Source organism: Rhinolophus sinicus, linkage group LG05 (genome assembly GCF_036562045.2).
Source record: "Rhinolophus sinicus isolate RSC01 linkage group LG05, ASM3656204v1, whole genome shotgun sequence".
NCBI lineage: Eukaryota > Metazoa > Chordata > Mammalia > Chiroptera > Rhinolophidae > Rhinolophus > Rhinolophus sinicus.
Window position 1 is genome coordinate 67,655,733 of NC_133755.1, and position 21,742 is coordinate 67,677,474.

At 40.9% G+C, this 21,742-nt stretch overlaps 1 protein-coding gene across 1 annotated transcript in view; it reads right to left on the reverse strand.

Moving 5' to 3' along the window:
• RNF149 (ring finger protein 149) overlaps positions 1-21,161 on the reverse strand; it is a 26,918-nt gene extending 5,757 nt beyond the window's left edge. Inside the window, exons 1-6 of the mRNA XM_019753796.2 lie at positions 20,560-21,161; positions 11,153-11,403; positions 9,503-9,571; positions 6,658-6,740; positions 4,636-4,732; positions 867-1,065 (exon numbers count right to left, since the gene is read on the reverse strand). Of these exons, the coding sequence (XP_019609355.2) occupies positions 867-1,065; positions 4,636-4,732; positions 6,658-6,740; positions 9,503-9,571; positions 11,153-11,403; positions 20,560-20,998 (1,138 nt within the window). The 5' untranslated portion in view covers positions 20,999-21,161. The remainder of the gene's footprint in view (positions 1-866; positions 1,066-4,635; positions 4,733-6,657; positions 6,741-9,502; positions 9,572-11,152; positions 11,404-20,559) is intronic.
• Between the last annotated feature and the right edge of the window lie 581 nt (positions 21,162-21,742).

Sequence of the window (21,742 nt, forward strand, 5' to 3'; positions counted from 1 at the left end):
AAAAATTTAAAATTTCTATTTAAGCAAAATACATCAAAGACAAAGGATACTGACATGGGGGAAACATAGTACCTATGACAGACCAAAGTGCTCTTAGAATCAGTATGAAACAATTAGTTTCTCCATAGGAAAATAAGCTAAGGATAAAATGGGCTAAGTATAAAATATAAATGAACAAAAATATGAAAAGTAATATCAATAATCAAGAAAATGCAATTCGGGGGCGGCTGGATGGCTGAGTTGGTTAAGAGTATAAGCTCTTAACAACAGGGTTGCCGGTTCGATTTCCGCATGGGCCAGTGAGCTGCACCCTCCACAACTAGAATGAAGACAACGAGCTGTCGGATGGCTCAGTTGGTTAGAGCGCCAGCTCTTACCATGTTTCCCCAAAAATAAGACCTAGGTGGACAATCAGCTCTAATGCATCTTTCAGAGCAAAAATTAATATAAGACCCGGTATTATATTGTATTGTATTATATATATTAATTATATTGTATTATATAAGACTGGGTCTTATATTAATTTTTGCTCCAATAGATGCATTAGAGGTGATTGTCCGGCCAGGTCTTATTTTCAGGGAAACACGGTATGTATGCAGCTATACAAAATCATCTCCGTACCAATACAGAGAACTTCACACAGTAAGAAAAGAAACAGGTTACCTAACAGCACATAAATGACATTCTCTCCATCCTTAAACACAGAAAAAACTGAAAAGGAATTTATCAAAATGTTAAAATGGTCTTTCCAGGTATTGTGAAATCATGGTTTTTATTTTTTCTTTGTTTTTCTGCATTTTATGTATTTCTTCATTTTCTTTCAACCACTGCTAACATCAGTCTGTTACGATGTGCCAGCTACTTACCTAGTAAGGCTGTGTCTTCACCTGCATCTTCTTTCAAACTGGCATCATACTGTAGCACGGGTTCATTCGTGGCGGACGAGGGTGAACTGCCCCCATCACGTCTGGCCTCGTCTTGTACGGTGATAATCAGATTTGCAGCCTGAAGACTTCCAGGGGCCGACTCTGGAGCGGGCATCTCCTGCACACCCTCTGGCTCTCCCTTGAGTTACAGAAGAAATGTCGTCTGTAAGTAACATGACCAAAGCTTATCTATCATCTTTTGCTCATAATTCATACAAAATGTTTACTTTTATACATAGAATATGGCAAAAAGTACATTGATGTCTTCTTTATTTAGCATCACCAGAAAAATGAATTACTTCTCAACAAGCAGCTTTCTGAGACCTAAACATTTTTTATTCTAAAAACCACTTTTTCCCTTGATATAAGTAACGCCACCTTTTAAACTATTTGAGAGAAAGTGAAGCTTTGTTACACTTTCCTGCCTGGAACAGAGGCTGGGAATCCTGAGTCTCAGCCCTGCTCTGACTGCCTTACTGCTGCAGAGCGAGGCCCCAGGGTTTCAGAGGTGAACAAGGTTTCTGAACAACATAGAGCTTCAGGCTGGGTATTGGTTCACGTGAAAACATCAGCTGTCAGTTTACCTCTAACTCCATTCCCCCCATCCCCCATTTGCTGCTTTAAAGAAGAAAATAACACAAGTGAGGGCTGAGACTCTATAGCCATTACTGTATTAAGTCTCAAAACTTGGGGGCTATCCAGAAACCTTGTTTGATTCAAGTCGAAGCTTTGTGTGATTAGATGAACCTACTGCTTGGTAACAGGACGTATGAAATGAGGGGTCCCTTGGGTTTACTGTGAAGCTTGGCTGACTGAGACTGTCACCTCCACTTCAAGTGACAACACTGCAGTCATGCCCACCCTGTCCTCTGGCCTTTCAGGGCCAAGGGCACTGAGGCTCCATGTTCTGGGGCCCCCATCTCCCGAATGTGACGTGATACGCTGCCCCCTTCTCACGGGTACCTGAACAGAACTCCTGCCACACTGAGCGACAAAGTGTTCAGTGAAGAGCTGCCATAATCCCACCCTAATTGGTTTTTCCAGGTATTTATCTAAATACCTGCCAACATACCTACTTGCCAGTCTCAAACCCCACACGCTCACACCTGTGGACACATTCTCAACCTGCAATATACTCATCTGTTAAGACAAACCCTTTAACACCCAGCTCAGACTGCCCTCTCAAAAACTGCTCCCTACCCCCTCCCATGCCCGTCCATTTGCAGGTAAATCCTCCTTCCTCTGTGCTCCCACAGCTCTTTTGCCCTGCTGTGTTTGGGTGCATGCCCTGGTCCCCACCAGTCCAGACAGTGAAATCCCAGGAGTCTGTGAGCAGAAGGACTGTGTCTTATTCATCTCTCTCTTCAGAGCCAAGTTCAGATCCAGAACCTTAGATAGCATTCCTGACAAATGCTTGCCAAATTAATGAAAACACTGAGAAATGGCACATCAAAGTGGTTACAGCTGCAAATGAAAGGACCACCTATGACGTCTATGTGAAGAGGTGCTGGTGGCTCTCCCACTGTGGCCATTTTCTTGGAAATCAGAAAGTTATAATTACTACATGAGAGCATGTTATGACTATAAAATCCAACATGGGAAGGGCCAGTGGACCTAAAGAAAATGGCTTATTTGTCAAGATTTAAAGAAAGGCAAGGCAAGGTAATTAGTTTGATTTAAAGTTACTACAGGTTTCTAGTCTTCAAAAAATAAATTAAGCTGTCTGGGGATACATATTCTAGCGTTCTGAAATTAAGATTCTAAGAAAGCAACCCAACCTTATGTAATGTAAAATGAAGACTCCTATAAAAAGTAAAAATTGGCAGTTACAAAATCATCATGGGGATATAAAGTAAAGCTCAGGGGATATAGTCAGTAATATTGTAGTAACTATGTATGGTGGCAGATGGGTACTACATTTATCAGTGTGATCACTTTGTAAGGTATGTAAATGTCTAATCACTGTGTTATACACCTGAAATTAATATAATATTGTATGTCAACTGTAATTGAAAAATTTTTTTAAATTTTAATTAAATGAAGAATCCTGATTTTTTTTTATATATGAAATATGTATGTAGATATATTTCCAAAAATAAAACTCATGAGGATTAAAGTCTCAATGCTAAGGTCAGTGAAATTCCTTTTCTACAAATTTTTAGAAATGCAAAGCAGGTTTAAAATTATTGACTAATAAACAGCATAACTTAAAATGGGTTTCAAAGTGTATCTAAGGAATAAAAAGGGGAAGACAGAAGGAAAACTCTGCCAAGAAAACATCTGTCAAGCTACCTGCTGTCCCAGGAAGGCGTGTTCTCTTATCTGGAGCAGAGGGGACGAGCCTGGTTCACTAAGAAAGCATGTGACAACTTGCTATATAGAGCCATTATTATTAACAACTGAATAAATGAATGTTAGAAATTCTAGAGGAAGGACAATTTTTTAGAAATCAAAGCAAATTAGTTTTCAGTAAGACAGTTGAATGCTGACCTGCCCCCTTTCTGCCTGCCAATGATAAGGGCATTCTGGAACTCACACTTGAAAGATAAGATTCATAGAAAATTATCCTGCTCCTTAAGGTAGTGGTCTTTCCACTATCTTTTGCAGATATGCTAAGCTAGAAGATGAGAGAACATTTTCAGCAGACCTGCAGTCTTGAGGGCCATTATGGCTTTACGCTGCATAAAAGGATTATCATCAAAAAACCCTTCCCTAGTTTCTAACTACCATAAATGCTACAAAAAACTGAAAATGTTTAGCAAGAAAAAGATATTGTCTTGACATTATTTCTTTCAAAGATCTTTATTCCAAAACTATTTAATCAAGAATATTTTGAGACATTAATAGAGTATATGAAGACTCTAAAAACAATAAAAAATATAACAATCTAGAAATATCTCTTTTCTCCCTTCCGTGTTCCCCCCTTTGGGTAGGGTAGTAGTTAAGAGCTTGGACCCTGGAATTAAGCAAACTTGTATCTGAAAGCCAATTCCCCATTAACTAGCTGTGGCCTTGGGTGAGCTATTTAGCATCTCCTAAGTTCGAGTTTCTAATTAGGAAAACAGGGATAGTAGCAGTATGTCCTTAAATCACAGAGGGCTGTGGGAGCAAATATAATACTGTATTTGCGGCCCTTAGCTCATGGCTGGTGACCACTATGCGCTTTCACTCTGCCCTCATGTCTGTTTCCCTAGGAAGGTCCTAGGGCCACATTAAGTATCAAACTAACAGAAGTAAATTCAATGCAGGACAAATTTTCCCAGCAGTATTTGATTCTGACACCCAGGAACTGGGAGGCTGGTGTCAGGAAGCGTTGGCTATGGATTCCTCATGTGTAAGATGTGCACCTCGAGTCTGAAAATGTCTGCGGCTCCTTCCATTTCAAACATTTTATAATTCTTGTTTATACGAGACTCACTAGCACACACACAGTCTGTGAAGTATTACACCAAAATATATTGCTCTAAGTAATTAACTACAAACTTTCTGAGAAACAGCTAGCATGTTATTCTATAATCACCAATTTAGTTCATTAATGTTTTGGGAATGTCTTTGGAATTCTTTTTTAATAAAGATGAAAATTTCTTCAGAGAACCTCAAGGACGTTAGGAGTATTTCGTCCATCCCTCTTGCCTCTGGTCAGTAATGAAATCGTATCCCTCAGGAAGAACCGGGGCAAAGATTGAATATAAACAAAAATGTAACAAACCCAATATCCCAGGGCTTTGATGACATCAAGTTTACACATTGGACACGTGCGGTGATCCAAAAGCCATGGGTCAATGCATATTCTATGAAAAATATGCCTAAAAAAATTAAGTATGTGTTAATGTTTTAAAATAAATGTTTATATCTTATAAAGGAAATAACACATTCTTCCACCTTCTCATTACAAGTTAAATAACGTCAAATCAACATTCGAGTCTATTCACTTACCCTAAGTACATATCTATTCTATTTTCCATGTTAAACAGAATCTTAACGGGAAATTACCCTTTCACTCCACAAAAATAGCATAGCTTATGTTTAGCTCATGCTAGGTTATATTTTTATGTACTTTTGAAAACCTTTTGAGAACAAATGTGGCCTAAGTAAGCCAAGAGTGAACTAACAGTAATTAACTAATATTAAACTGATAGCATCTTATATAAGTCCATAAAATGACTCAAATGGAAATACAGCAAAATATTAACAAATCAATTTGGGTTGTAGGCTTAAAAAACACACTTATTTTCTGTCTTTACGTATTTTTGTGTAGTCTACATTTTTCTGTAACAAACACCTTTCAGAATCAAAAACAGAAAAATCACATATGTATTTTCTTCTCTTACTGACTTGTCTTGTTGAAGATGAGTTAAGAGCATGGGCACTGGAGCTAGACAGATTGGGCTCAAGCACTAGTTGTGTGACTTGATGCTGTGACACTGAACTAGTTCCTTCACCTCTGCACCCACCCCCCAGGCTGTGCTGCAAACATGTAATGTGCTAACAACAATGCTAGGCACAGGAAGTACTTAGTAATTGTTCATCATACAAAAATCTGCGAGTGCAGCTAAAAATAACAGTACTTAATTATATAACACAGCCTAGTCCAGCTTCTCTTGTGACCTTTCCATCTTCACACTGAAACTGATGCACCCAAAGGAATTATTTTACAAAAACATAAAAGAAACACGTTGGGAAATTTGTTCAATAAAACACAGAAATGGGGGTGGGGGGGTCAAAACCCCTATGAAGGAGACCAGGAAATGTGTACACGTCACAAGTCTGCTTATGAGGGTCAAATGCAAAACCCAGCTCAGCCATCAGGACATATCTGGTCCTATGTATGACAAGAAATGAGCCTCAAGTGGCTTCTTGGTGCAGCATCTTAAGCATTGTTTTAAGTCAGAAAGCCTTGCCCTAAACCAGCCTAGAGCAAAAATTCTTTTCTATTTTAATAATTTTCTACAGTATATGATCAACCTACACTGACTCCAATTTATTAAGCACCCAGCACACCAATGCCCTGTAAATGCCTGTAGATTTAAATTACGTATCTTTATTCAGGAAACTTTTTATTTCGTAATTCTGGTATTATTCATTTCCTTCACAATTACTGAGAATTTAATCTACTCTAAAGTACTTGTATATATACTAAAGTATTTTGCAAACATAAAGCAAACATGAAATCATGACTTGCTTCTAACAGGTGTGAAGTATAATTAAGACTGATCAGACTTAAACGTATTATAGTATTTGTGCACCCTTCTAACAAAGCAATTCTTTTAAAAAGTTAAACTATTCCATTATTAAAAAGAAAACACAACTTCCTGTTGCTAAAAAAAAAAAAGTCCTTAATGTACTGAGAGTAAGGGGAGGAGTATTTATTTTTCACAACCCACAAAAGAACACAATCCCAGGGTGCAAATAACAGCAAACCACCGCCCTCCCAACCTACTTTCTGGCCCTCTCCTGGGGCCTTCACCAGTCAAGCTTCAGTCTCCTTGCTCCTTAAAAAGCCAATCCATGACAAAGATATGTATTTGGTCTCTGTCACCTACAGTCTCCTAAGCAAAGCAATTTTAAAGCAATACAATACATGAGACTTGGAGACTGGAAACATCTTTTCTAAAGAACGAGATCAAAACTATAGCAAGATCTTCATGTCCTAAAGACAAGAAACTCTTTTGCTGGAAACCTGAAGCCTGTCAAGTAACCTTTAACATCTCAGGAGGTAACGAGAACATACTTGCATGGCAGAATTCTGACAACATCCTTTACTTTAAAATTTTCAATGCACACTGCACAGTTCTCAGCTTCGACATCAAGTCCCTGTAAAAAACAGGAAAGAGTTTACTAGCCTGGGTAAAGTTTACTGCATCTTGGGTAAAACAATGATGAATTCTAGTCTGCGGTGGTACAATGTAAAACTAAACACACAATTTCTACTCGGTATTTACTTTTTACCACTATCAAAAAAATATTTAAAGAATCTGGCTGAAAAGGAAAAAATTTCATTGTCTACCTAATCAGATATGAATAGTGTTTACATACTAGGCTAGTGTTTATGTTGTGTTTTTTTAAGTGTTCACGTTTTAAGGACTTTAGAAACACAAATGCCTCTTTACTACAATAAAATATTTTTCAAACATAAAACTTACAAAGAGAATGAATATCCAATAAGCTGCTTGTTTTCTGGAATCATTAAAAAAAAAACTAGAGCATGTTCATCAGAACTGGCTAAAGAACACGGTTACACCTTACAAGGAAGAAAATATACATGGCTAAATATTTGAAAATATTCACCTCACTTGTGATAAAAGAATTAGAAATTAAAATAAGGTATAGTTTTTCACATATCAAATTAACAAGGTAAAAAGAAACAAAAATTGCAGGGGAAAAAGCAGTCTTGTGACAAAATTTCCACTTCTAAGAATGTATAGGTCATAGACCTTTTTGGTGGGGGTCAACCTTCCCCCACCACTTTTCTGGGTGCCTCCCAGATCTATCCATTTGGTCTCACAGCAGCAGCCAAAGCAGCAGGGCCAGAGTGGTCATCTGATGCAAACAGGCCAATGAGACTCATTCCCAGGATTCTGGGATGGGGATTCAGGAACCACCAATCAGTGTCCACAAGCAGCTACAACTTTAGCAAGATAATTTTATGGAACTCAACTACACCATACTTATGTAATTATTAAAAAATATATTCAGCCATGTGCATCACTTGTCAATAAGCAAGCAATAAAAATGGATTTTATACGAGTATGCAGATATTATCAAAGATTGTATTAAAATGAACTTTATAACATTTAAAATTATATGTTGCAACTACTGTAATTATTACCAGTCATTTATCGTATGCCATGCAAGAGTGATGAAATAATTTTTAAAGTCCTTAATGGTTTACAAGCTTATACATTACCATGAATGAGTCCACAAGAAAAAAAACTTAGAAAACAAACACTAGTTCCCAGGACTAGACAAGATGTAGATTTAAGAAGACAACATTTTTCTGTGTAAGTTTAAAACAAAATCGCCAGAAAAATCTATGTATATACCTCATGGACCATTTATGGATCCTCTTTTTTAAACCATTATTTTGACAACTATCAAAAAACAGTCCGTGGAAGCGTATTTTCAAAAATATTCTGTATAGGAAGAGAATAATATCAATTTACTTAAATTCGGAATTACTGACTCAGTTCAGCAAATTATACATATGAATCTACGTCTTCTCATATTTAAGGACTGAAGTTTCCTGCTTCAGAGAGTAGAAGACCCATTCCCAGAGAAACGTGGAACTATAATGCTTGTCAAGTCACTGGCTACACCAAACATATGCCAAGTTTGTCACTGCCGTTCACTGGAGACTCTCTCCCCGGACCCTTGATCTGTCAATCGGATGCTAACCTTAACCCATAAGATGGGAAACATTTTTAAAACTTTTTCAGTTCAGTATATCTGCATGAGAGGACACCTTGCACAAGCTGTTACAACTCAACTGTACCTACACTGTAAAGGCATTAGGGAAGGGATGGCAGCCAACAACATCATTCTAGGAGTGCTTATAAAGGCATCACATAAACCATTAATATCAGGTTCTAAAGTTATCAAATCGAAGGTCTATAATTTAATGTGTTATTTCTTTAAGTAGGTCAGTGGAGGCAATATATACCATAATGCAGTTATTGCTTGTTTTGAAGGGGAGACTAGAGGGTGGAATAGATTAAGTCTCAACAACTTAGTGAAATAAAATGAAAATCAAAACAACTGAACCAACCCGTAGCTATGTCAACATAGTTATCAACATTTCACAGCACAGAAGATGGACTATTAAAAGAATAACACTACTGCATTAGCAACTGTTTTCCTTTGAAGGAATCTACCCTCTAAGACTCTGAGGGTCTAAATTCAGGATCTGTCCTATTCCAAAAATGCTCTGGTATGGTTTGGGCCTTTTAAGTCTCAGGTTGGCCTTGTCAAATCATTTCTTTTATTTAAAAAAGTACCTTTAAAAAACATTTTTTTCTTTCCTTCTCCACAAATCCCAATAGTTTATCTCTGTAATTAAGGGAATAAGAGGGAATGGACATACACAGTCTCAGATTCAACAGAGATGAATTTAAATGTTCAAGGGTCTGTGGTGGAGACTTGAAACTCTTTATCTTCTTTAGTGTCATATGGGTCTCACCAACAGGTAGAACTGTTTTTGATGACAGACATATTGGCGCCATCCAGGGCGGGAACAACCAGCCAATGTGGCTATTTGAGCATTTTGAATGCAGCTAGTGTGAGGGAGGAACTGAATTTTAAGTTCAATTCATTTACATTCAAACAGCCGTATGTGGCTAGTGGCTGCCCTAGTCAGACAGTGCAGGTCTGAAAGGCTCGTCACACATGCAACAGAATGATTTCAGACAACTCAGCTTTAAAATGAACACATATAAAAAATTAGTACTAACTCAAACTAGCCAGCAGTCCTGTTCGATACTGTGAATTTAGCAGACTGCAAAGCATTACTTAGACACACAAACAGACATACAGACTAGTTTAAACCAAAAACAAAACCCAAAAAACCATGAAAATATTACCTTTTCTCCTTGCTTTATGGTATGAAGCAGAAGCTGGCCAATAACTTTCTTGGTTTCTTTTCTATGGCTCTTAGGTAGGAAAAAAATTATTATTATTGAAAATTTTATGTTAAAGGAAGCTTATAGAAAAAAATTTCATTTAAAAAGCAAAGCTAAATGACTACAATAAAAATAACTCTAAAAATTACCATTTAAGGCTTAATGTATAAAACAGCCACATATAACTTAAGAGTATTGATCAAAAATAGTTTTGGGGCCGGCACAGTGGCTCAGGCGGTTAGAGCTCCATGCTCCTAACTCCGAAGGCTGCCAGTACGATTCCCACATGGCCCAGTGGGCTCTCAACCACAAGGTTGCCAGTTCAACTCCTCAAGTCCCGCAAGGGATGGTGGGCTTCATCCCCTGCAACTAAGGTTAAACACAGCACCTTGAGCTGAGCTGCCTCCCGGATGGCTCAGTTGGTTGGAGTGTGGGCTCTCAACCACAAGGTTGCCAGTTCAATTCCTTGACTCCTGCAAGGGATGGTGGGCAGCGCCCTCTGCAACTAAGATTGAACACGGCACCTTGAGCTGAGCTGCCGCTGAGCTCCCAGATGGCTCAGTTGGTTGGAGCACATTCTCTCAACCCCAAGGTTGCCGGTTCGACTCCCACAAGGGATGGTGGGCTGTGCCCCTGCAACTAGCAACGGCAAGTGGACCTGGAGCTGAGCTGTGCCCTCCACAACTAAGACTGAAAAGGACAACAACTTGAAGCTGAACAGCACCCTCCACAACTGAGATTGAAAGGACAACAACTTGACTTGGAAAAAAGTCCTGGAAGTAAACACTGTTCCCCAATAAAGTCCTGTTCTCCTTCCCCAATAAAATCTTTAAAAAAAAGAAGAAAAAAAAAAGATTTGAGAAATGCCTCCCTGCAATATGTCCTTAAAAAAAAAAAAAGAAGAATATTTAGTTTCAGCTCCATGTCTAAAGAAGAACCCAATTCCGATTCTTAGGTTTAAATACTGGCAAGAAACGAGTAAGTTGAGGCTGGGGGCACCATACACTCATCTATTAACGTCTAACAGGAGAGAGGCTTCCTAGTCACCAGGTAGAAGATGACCCAGAAACGCCCACCTACTGCATACAAAGCCAGGAAGGGCAACTTCTCAAGACAACAGAGGGCAATGGGAAATTCAAGAGGCCTGCCTTTGGAAGGCTCTAGCTCACCTGCCCTCCTCTTTGCGGTTACTGGGACAGTGTTTCTCTGCAGGAAATGGCTTTGAAAGTTGCTCCATGATGGAGACAGAGAAGCCCCTTCTACTCTGCTCCTCACCTTGGGGGGCCAGGGTTCTCTTTATAAACACAGAACCAGGTCCCCTCTACCTCGTGCCTTTTTGCCATTCCTTTATGTCTGGAAAAGGACAAAGGGGGTTTTTACAGGAGCAAAATGTGCAAAGTGTCCCCGAGTTAAAGGTATCCAATTTCCCACAGAACAGAAAATGTAATATATTCTAATTAAAAAGTTCTTTTCAGAAAAATCATATTAATGCTTAAATATTGAGTGAAAATGAAATTCAGAATAGGGTCCAGTATAACTTCAAGCAATACACATGGAAAAACTTCAGAAGTATTTTTAAAAACAAAGTTAAAATGAGTTATCCATACTTACCTGACTTCCAAACTGTGAGCCGGTGTACAGGAAACGCTGTATATAGTAAAATATTAGCCAGGCTAATGAGATAATCATCATGGTGATGAAAGCGATGGCCACAAACACCACAGACTGGCCACTGATGAACTCCTGGACGTGACGCGTGCCAACCCCGATGGTCATTTTGACTGGAATTCCTTTTTGCACCAGATCCAAAATTTCTCTTCCTTTTGGGTAGCTAACCATAATGACCACTATATTTCCTGTTCCTGTAAGAAAGAACAAAGAAATCAATAGAAAGAACACAAAATAAGAAAAAGGTAAGAGAAACATAAGAGTACTATGGTTCATCCATGCATATACGTCCGAAAATTTCAATAATATGGGTAATTTTTAAGGAAAGCATAAGTTACCAAAACTGGTCCAAAAGAGAAAACAGACTGATTACATGAGAAGGAGAATAAATCACTAAGAAATTATCCCCTTAAAAGCAAGAGTCCCGGGGCCAGCCCGGTGGCTCAGGTGGTTGGAGCTCCATGCTCCTAACTGAAGGCTGCCGGTTCGAATCCCACATGGGCCAGTGTCCTCTCAACCACAAGGCTGCCAGTTCAACTCCTCAAGTCCCGCAAGGGATGGTGGGCTCCGCCCCCTGCAACTAAGATTGAACACGGCACCTTGAGCTGAGCTGCCGCTGAGCTCCCAGATGGCTCAGTTGGTTGGAGGGCGGGTTCTCAACCACAAGGTTGCCAGTTCGATTCCTCGAGTCCTGCAAGGGATGGTGGGCTCTGTCCCCTGCAACTAGCAACGGCAAGTGGACCTGGAGCTGAGCTGCACCCTCCACAACTAAGACTGAAAGGACAACAACTTGAAGCTGAACGGCACCCTCCACAACTAAAATTGAAAGGACAACAACCTGACTTGGAAAAAAGTCCTGGAAGTACACACTGTTCCCCAATAAAGTCCTGTTCCCCTTCCCCAATAAAATCTTTTTTTTAAAAAAGCAAGAGCTCCATTTAGTTTCACGTGTGAATTCTACCACTAAACCTTTTGAGGATGAGTAACACCAATGATATTTAAACTGTTCCACAGAAGATTAAGAAAATAAGTTTTAAAATCATTTCTAAGACAATAAAACCAAACATGTAATGAAAAACAAGCAAAAGAACCATGCAGACCAATTTCACTTATGAATATCAATACGTTATGACTAAAGGATGCCCATTACACTCAGGGAGGCAATCTGAGAATTTCTACTACGATCACTAGTATTTACCATCGCTCTGAAGGCATGGGCAGATACACCAAACATATATATATATGTTTATATATATATAGTATATATATAAATTAATGCAATAACCATAAAATATTAATAGGATTTAAAAATCTTAAAAGTGCTGCTTCTTGAAGAAATGCTGCTTCTGAAGTTCACTTAGGGGAAAAATAATCAAGAATGATTGGGAAAAGTTTTTAAACAGTAAAACCTGGACTAGCCTTTATATTTGAAGTAATTAAAACAGTGTGATAGTAACATGAATATGACAAGAATGGGACAGAAAAGAAGTCCAGAAATTAAACTCAAATACCTATAATAATTTAGTAAATGATAAAAGCGGAATTTCAAATCAATGGAGTAAAATGGCTTATTAAAAAAAAGTGTGGAGGCAACTGGGTATCATCTGAGGGGAAAAAAACTGTATCCCTTTCTTAAAACTCATGCCAAAATAAATTACAACTAAGTCAAATATTTAAATATATATAAAAGAGGAAATATAACAGTCAGAAGAAATATGGGGATTTAAAAATATGTAATATTGAAGAAAAATCTTTCCAAGTATGAAAACCCACCTCAGAGTTTCTAAAAAAAGAAAAGAAAAATTTGACCAACCATATAAAAATGAAAAATTTCTACATGGCTAAAAGAGAGCAAGGAATCGAGATCAAATGGCCAATTTGGGAAAAATACATGTACTACAACAAAAACACAAAACTAATTTCCTATGAGAAAAAGAACAGAAAAACAAAAGAAATGAACTCAGTTTGCAGAAAGTTCATACAAACGGATTTTATTTTTTAAAATAACAGCTTTAGCGAGATAGAATTCACATGTCACCCTTTTAAAGGGTACAATTCAGTGGTTTTTAGTATATTCAGAGGTTGTGAAACCATCATCACTATGTAATTCCATAACATTTTCATCACCCCCAAAACAAATGCTGTATACATTAGTGGTCACTCTCCAACAAATGGAATCTAAACATATGAAAAGTCATATTTAAATGAAAACATTATCTCTAAGATGGCACAGATCAAAACGTTTTATACATTATATTGGCAAGAATGAGCACAAATCTGTTCTGCGCATGGGACGGGGTGAATTATATAATATTCCAATCTGGGTGGAGGGCAGAGGATGGCTATGAGAAAAATTTCACACACACATCTCTTCGACCCAGCTATTCTACATCCAAGAGCTTAACTGCACAGATATACATACATATGTATACATGAGGCATCTGTGAAGATATTGATTGCTAATGTTTTTTCCTAAGTTTTTGCAATCACAATCTAAACGTCCATCAGTATGAAAAGTTCTGTAAGTCAGCCTATGAAAACAGATACTAGGGACCCAGTCTGCCTTGGTGAGAGGAGGTGGGCATAGTAAAACTTCTGTATCATGTACACATATTATCTACTCAAAAATTAATTAAAAATACATATAAAGAATGTTCTTGGGCATTACACTAAAACCACATCACACTATTTTAACACAGGGAGAAATGTAATCTGTAGCAAATCCACTGTGGCCCTCAGCCGTGGGGACTAAGTTACTGAAACACCAGAAGGGCACCCTTCTAAGGTGACTCCTGCCTGGAAGCCGATCCTATGACCCAGGCCGAAAAGTTTCACTTAGCAAGAACTGAAGTTGTCTCAGCTCTCACACAATGGACCATGTCAGGGAGACACAATAAGAAATAAAGTATTTCCTGCCTTCAGGAAAATAAACATCTAGTAGCTAAGAGAGACAAGTAGAGAAACAACTTATACCACTTATAATTATATGGCAATTCACAAGCCAAAAGCTTTTTTTTAATAAACTTCCTTTTTGTGGAAATTTTCAGGAACATACTAAGGTAGGAAAAGCAATATAATGAACCTCCCGTACCTGCCTCAGGCTTCCGAGCCTCAGACTGGGTTCAAATGTCATGTAAGTTACCATTGTGTGAGTCTGGAGAATCTATCCTCTCTGAGAATATTACTTCAGCTATAAAATGGAGATAAGGATTTTTCCATTTTGGACATTTATTTAATAAGAAAGCGGGATGCAAAGGGCTGCAGAAATGAAGTGATAATTCTGCCTGGGGTGGGAGGTACTCTTTCCCTACGAAGTACATTTGAGCTACATCTCGTTTGAGCCACATCTCGGGAGGACAGGGAAGTTTACCAAGCAAAGGAAGGGAGGTTTTCTAGGCAATGAAACCATCACAAAAACAGGTTTGGGATGGTGACTGTTCCAGTTTGGTTAGTGACTAAAATACACGTAATCTCATTATCCCCAGTGCCTCACACAAAAGCTGGCACATAGTAAGTATTTAGTAAATACTTGTTGAATGAATGAGTGAATGGGAGGTGGAAGGTGAACTGAGATGAGAGGTTCTTGAACATCTAAAATCTCAAGTGGGGGAGCGGCGGGGCAACTGCCACAGTGATTGGCACTCAGAAGGCTGCCCTGAGCTGAAACCACTTGTCACAGTAATCGGAAATTTCTCACCTAGGGAATGAATCTTAGTTTACTGAATGGAAAGAAATCATTTTTAAAAATCCTGTGCCTAGGGTGAAGGCTAAAGTGTTTGCTGTATGTACTGTAATTACAGCAGCCAGACTGCTTCTGGGAACTAAATTAATAAAACTCAAAATGAAGACTCATTCTATCCTGTGACTTGCTTTTCAGGGACACTTTTTTGGGATGAACAGGAGGCAGGGCAGTTGAGTAAAACGCACTAGGTCAGGGTCACTGCACGTACAACCCCTAGGGGTGCTGGCCCCGCCCTTTCCTCCTGATGCATCACCGCCAATCCCAGAGAGCCTCAGTGGCATGTGACAGCACATCACAGCTTATTTCCAAACTAAACAGCTGGATTTCTTCACAGAAGGCACAACACACTCAAAGACTGGGGATGGGTGAGAAAAAGCCCTTAGAATTATTTTCCTTCCCTAGGCCTTAACTGCTACCAATCAAGTTTGACTAAATAAAGTCATGTTGGGCACCACCCCTTCCTCCCCCAAAGAATCTGTACACATCAGCACCAGACAGAAGAACTCCTTGAGTCAGTTTGCTTTATTTTTCTCTTACTTAGCACAAGGTCTTTGCAGGTACATGATCAAAATAATAAACACCAAATAATAATGCCAAATAATAATAAACATCAAATATAGTATTCTTTAGCAAACCAAATTATCCATAAACCTCTTCTATGCCAAAAAAAAATTGCATGTATTGTTTTCTTTCAAATTTCTATGTACCTCTTACCACCTTGTCAAAAACAAAAACAAATAAAACGTTTTAAAAAATCTGTTTTGGTCAATAGCGTCAACATTCTAGAGGGTGACATTTGAGTCTAAGTGTACCATTTCTCCTACCAAGGCAACCATTTAAAGTAGATTTCAACATTGTCTTGGAGGAGGTGGGAACTACTGAAATATTTAAAGTAGTGGATAAGATTTCTGTTCTAGAAAACTAATTCGGGCAGCAAGAAATACATTTTAAAGTTCCAGCAAGAGAATTCCAAGAACTTTTGTTTCTTTTTTCCCCCCACTAACTTAACTTCCATACTCTCTCCACCTTTCCCCCCAACCTGGAGAATTCCCAGTTAAATCTTTAAGATTCAGCAGAAGCTCAACCCAAGGCTTTTCAACACCACCTGCCCCTTTGCGCATGCAATGCATCAATGCTTCCGAGGTACACCTCTTTTTATACACCTACTATAGTTTCTTTACAGGTTTCTCTCCCTCACTAGACCAGTACTGCCAGTTTTTTAGCTTTTGTAGCCTAGCGTCACGCAGTGATGACCCACAGAAGGGTTTCTGAATGAATCAATCTGAAAAATTGGCTTATCTTCTAGTATTAATAGTTGAAATGACCCAACAAGGAGAATATTACAGACTCTTTTGCAGGGGAAATAATACACTAAATATGAATGCAAATGTCTCTGAAATTTGAAGCTATTTGAACATAATACTTCTGTGGTTAGCTGGGGTGAGTGAAAAGGACCCCAAAATAAATGAGTCTCTTCTTGGAATTTTAAAATTATGTGTTAAGACGGGGGATGGTAATGGTGGCACTAAATCTTCTATTTTGAGATTTGGATCTCTGGTGTAATTTGATTTAACAAGTGTAATTTAGCTTGGGACTTTTTGAAAGCTTTTTCTTTCTTTGCTTCCTTTCCGCCAAATGTTAATGATTCTGCTTCCTACACATTTACTGTGCAGTTTCAATGGTTCTGTTTACTTCGGACTCACAGGCCCTGGGACTTGAGAGAAGTTTTGCATCTGTATGGGATCCACTCCAGGCTCCACCTTAAAGCAACATAACATATGCAAAGGTGGCAATAACCAGCTTAATGACTACCTTCTCCCACCCCAAAGCTGAACAGGCAGTAGCAATTTACATCCTGATTAGAAAGTATAACACTTGAGACCAAAGACTCTAGGCGGTTTGCAGTAGTCTCCAGCAGACTCCGCCCAGCTGACCCTTCTCTTACTTTAATAAATCTTCCTTCTACATTTCTACCTGACTCGTGAATTCATTCATGGCCTGCGAGCGAGCAGACAAAACATTACGTTTTGGATAATCTGGCTTGCTCAAAAATATGTATTTGTTGAATATACTACTCAACAGTCTTACTGAGAACTCTTTGCAGTTCTCCTAAATGCATTACTTCATCTCGGGCCTTCAGCCTTTTTGCAGTGCCCATGTGCCACCCAGAATGTCCTATAGCCACCCCTACACCGCATACCACACACACCCAGAGACATCGTCTCCATAACTTAGCTTGTCCTTCAAAACTCAATCATTCTGGCAACTGTCCTAGTTGATTCCGCCTTCTATGAGGCTGTAGGGTGCCATTTCTGTCTTTCTACAGCACCAAAATATAATACACTCTAAATTCAAATCCAAGCTCGTGGCACTTAGTAAGCAACTGTTCGCAGAATGAAGTGTCATTCCTAAAAGGCTATGCCAAGATTTCAGCTATAGAACCATCCTATTTATTAATCAACAAGAACCACAGTAAGGCCAATACTCTAGGAAAGCTTTTTTAATTATTTGACTCGTGTCAATTTTTACCCGTCTTGTTCAAACTCCTAGCCATCCTTGTAATATAATATCTGCATCAGATGTCCTTCCTTGATGCTTCCTAACGACTTGCGCATATAATTCTGTCGAGGGCCAAACCATATTGTCTGGAAAGTTGTTTCTCGCTCCTACCTACTAGGCCGCAAATTACTCAAAGGCAAGCTGGTGTCAGGCTTGTCTGTCCCTGAGCAGGCACAACACCTGGCTCAATATCTGTTTGCTAAAGGGAATCAACTCCGGCACTAGTGTAACAGCCCTTGTTCTGACAGTATTATCTTAAAGTCATGATTTATTTTAGAGCCACGATAAACTACAGATATTAATCCAAAATATTTTACCCTGGATTCTAGTAGTCAAGCAACAGGTTTAAGGAAAACCGGAGAGATTCTCCCCGAGTCACTACCAGTTTGTAGGGCACCAGTGTGACCCAGGAACACTGAGAAGCACTGACTTGGAGATTTTTCCTGTGGCTCCAGCCACATCCTGGCAAAATCCGAGAAGCCTGTCTGAGGTGCCATAAAGGGCCTGTGTAACATTTCAAACTCATGTCTGTCAAAGCTGGTTCCTCTTCTGACTTAATCCCATTCATACTTCTAGTCCATTCTCAAAAAATCACGATGCATTTGCACCCTTGTCCCCAATTTGGCCACGTCCATGAGGGTCATTCTTTCCCACCTCTACAGTCACCGCTATAGTACTGGCCCTTATCTTTCTACTTGGACTAGCCCAACCGTCTACTGGATTCTGTTTCCAGCTTTTCCTCTGTGTAATCCATTAGTCAATGTGCTACCAGATTAATCTTCCTTAAAGTCAGCACTTCAAAAAGGCGGATGGATTTTTGTCATCCCCTCTCCTCCTGGACATCTGGCAGCATCTAGACACATTTTTGGTTGTCACAACTGGGGAAGTGCTACTGGAATCTAGTGATTAGAGGCCAGGGATGCTGCTAAACATCCTATAAAGCACAGGACAGCCCCTCCCACAACAAACAATGCTCTGGCCTGTACATCACTTGTTACCTTGAGCTAGTCATTTACATTCTTGGAGCGTCAGTTTCCTCACTGGTAAAATGGAGGTAAAGTACTCACTTAAAAGGGCTGTTACTGTTAGGAGGATAACACGAGCTGTTGTATGGAGAATACCGAGCACAGTGCCTACGCACTGGACAATTTTTACACATTTTTAAAAAATGGTGGTTACTTTTGTCTTTATCCTCAGAAAGAATTTTTCTCACGGTAAAAAAGCTAGAATAGACACTGATAATGGGAACAGAAGCTCGCAATGAGAGGATTTAAAATAAACACCAATGAGGTGTTTTTCTGGGCCTGGATAAACTCTATATGTCAATAACATAAGCAAGAAAGGTTGCCGAACCACGGTCAGAGTAAGCGCTGTGAGCCTGGGGAGATGTTAGCGTCATTATCAAAAAAATCAGTGAACAGATTTAGAAAATTGTAGGCCTGCTACTGGAAAGAAAAGGTCTACATTAAGATGTTGTAGACAAGTGATTGCAAGGACCCAGAATCAGAGAATCCTGACACACCAACCTCTTTTCTTGGACAGAACTACCAAACTTGGGGAAGACTAGCAATAAGATGCATCTGGAATGCTATGTGAAATCTGACAGGATTTTCATGAGAATTTTGTGGAAACATGGCTTGGGTTGACATGACAATTAGGTAGATTTGTAATCATTGGAATAACTGCACGACTGTTATCACATGGACATGTTCCACTTCCTCTCCAAATCCACTTCCTTTCAGTTGCAACTGGGGAATTTTCCCTCTACTATCTGAGGCCAGTCCCTCCATAAGTATCCTGGACACTGCCACCTGCCTTCTCAAAGGCCTGACTCTTTCAGTTGCCTCTTCTCTCCGAGATCTCTCCATATCATTCCCATCCAATTTCAAATATGTGCCACCAGTCCGTCCCATCCTCCCGGGCCCTAGTTTCTGCCGGATTCTCAGCACCTCCAAACCCGGCCAGTCAACCTTCTTGGAAGAAGTGTTCTAACAGTCCTCCACTTCCTCACCTCTCAACTGACTTCCGTTCCGATCACTCTGATGAAATAAGTCAAATTCAAAGTCACTTTTCTGTCCTCGTTTCACTGTTGGGTTCCGAACTAACATTCAGGAAGCCAAAACAGAATGAAAAACAAAAGTACAGGAAAAAGGGTGTCTGACTTGCAACCGCAGGCACTTTAAAGAGAGATTTTAATAACAGTAAGTTTAGAATGAGTCATGAGCTTAGAACGCAGAACAGAAATACATTCTCTGCTGTGTGCTCATCGTACAGCACTCAGAATTCAGTTCTGAGGATGCTATCCTACAAAACAAGACTTTTAAACTACCATCACTGCTTGAAAATGTAACCTGTTGCCTTGGAATACGTGTAGGTAGGAAGGCTCACCTCGCCCAAAGCAAGATCTTTTCTTGAACACAGCTTTAAAAATTTCATCTAAACTCCAGACTAAACGAATCTGATTGGCAGCGGAGCCAGCATTATAACCTTTATATTTAGTGAGGCAACATACCTGAATTTAAATCCAGGCTTTCTGACTCAGGAGTTAAATCCAAATTTTCTGATTCGCAGTTTAGAATATTCAGACATGTTTTATGGAAGTCAAGAAACCATAGTGCCACCAAGCCACCACTTGACTCTGGTGAAGGGACAGCCGGACCCTGGAGCGTGCTGGTTAAGAACTTGGGTTCCTACCCCACCTGACTGAGAGACGCTGAGTACAAACGAACCCATGATGAGCTATCATAAGACTTTCCAGGTTACGACCACAACCGCTCCTTCCGTGGGTTTTAATATCTCTCGTTCTCTCCTTTGGAGGGCACCTCCCTTCACCTAAAGGGCCCAAGGCGAAGATCTAATCTTTTCGGTAGGCGGGACGCCCTCCTAACAGCAGCTCCCCAGAGGGCACACCGAGCAAATCTAGTGTTTCCCTGATAGTTCTGGACCGCCAGGGACCACCAGGAGGAGGTCCAGTGGAGGACGAGAAGGCCGTCGGCCATGACGGCGCTGCAAAGACCCCACTACTCCACCGTCCGGGGCCCCGGCTCACCCGCGTGGGACATGGGCGAGGTGAGGTTCCCGTAGCGCTCCTCGTTGTAGATCACCACGGCCGAGGCGTTCCTCCGCGCTGCCACCAACACCTTCTCCTTGAAGGTGCAGCCCCCGCGCGCCACCAGAGCGACCCAGGGCGGGGACACAAGGAAGCGCGTGTCGGTCGCGCAGCCCTCGGGGTCGCGGTCCGCCGTGTGCGGGACGCCCACCAGGCCCAGCGCGCCCTCCTTGGGCGAGCTGTCGCCGAATCGGCCGCTCTCCGAGACGCTCCACACCGTCCGGTTCGTCCGCGGGTCCACGTACTCGGTGCTCACCACGGCCGAGTACCACTCGAGCGCCCGGCCCCGAGACCCGGGCGCGCACAGGGCCAACGCCAGCAGCGCCAGGGCGCCGCGGGCCCCGCAGCCGGCCTCAGGCCGTCGCCGCCGCCGCGCCATGGCCCCTCCGCCGGGCTGATGAGGAGCAGGGCGGGCTGGGGTCCGGTGACTCCCGGGGACCTGAGGGCGCGCGCGTGTGAGAACGCGGAGGAAGGTGAAGAAGCGACCGCTCGCCTCAGAGCCCGGAAAGAGCGCGACGCGATAGCTGCGCACGCGCACCTGGCGGCGCGAAGGGGGCGGGACGGAGGAGGGGCGGGGCCCCTGGCCCCTCCTCCGTCCAACCCCTGACGAGGTGCGGGCGGGCTCCTCCCCCTTAAGTGCTTGAGACGGTTTCCCGTGGACCCGCAGCTGGGCGGTCCCGGGACCCCAAGAGCCCGCGAACCGAAGAGCTGGTGGCGGGTAGCCCACGCGATGCTTGCGCCACTTTGGACCCATGGCCTGGCCCCTTCGAAGCCAGGGGAAGTGACCGCCCGAGAAACGGGAAGGTAGGTTCTCCGCGAGGCGTGGGAACACGATTGTGTAAAACCACTCAGTGGATGTTCACGAAGAATTTCCTACTGTGCAAGGCACGTGGCAAAGGCCTTGCTGTCTGAAACATTTAAAAATCCAAAGCTACTTACGTTTTCCAGATATGTTTTTACAATTTTGTAATCTTAATTGATTCCTTATGGCTTCTCTCAAGTAGTATACTCACACCCTTTTTATTATATATTTTATGTATGATCTGTAGTTTTGAAATAAGTGCATCAAACTCAAATTGTACAGCAATAAATAAATAAAAAGAGAGAAGGATTTGTTTGGAAG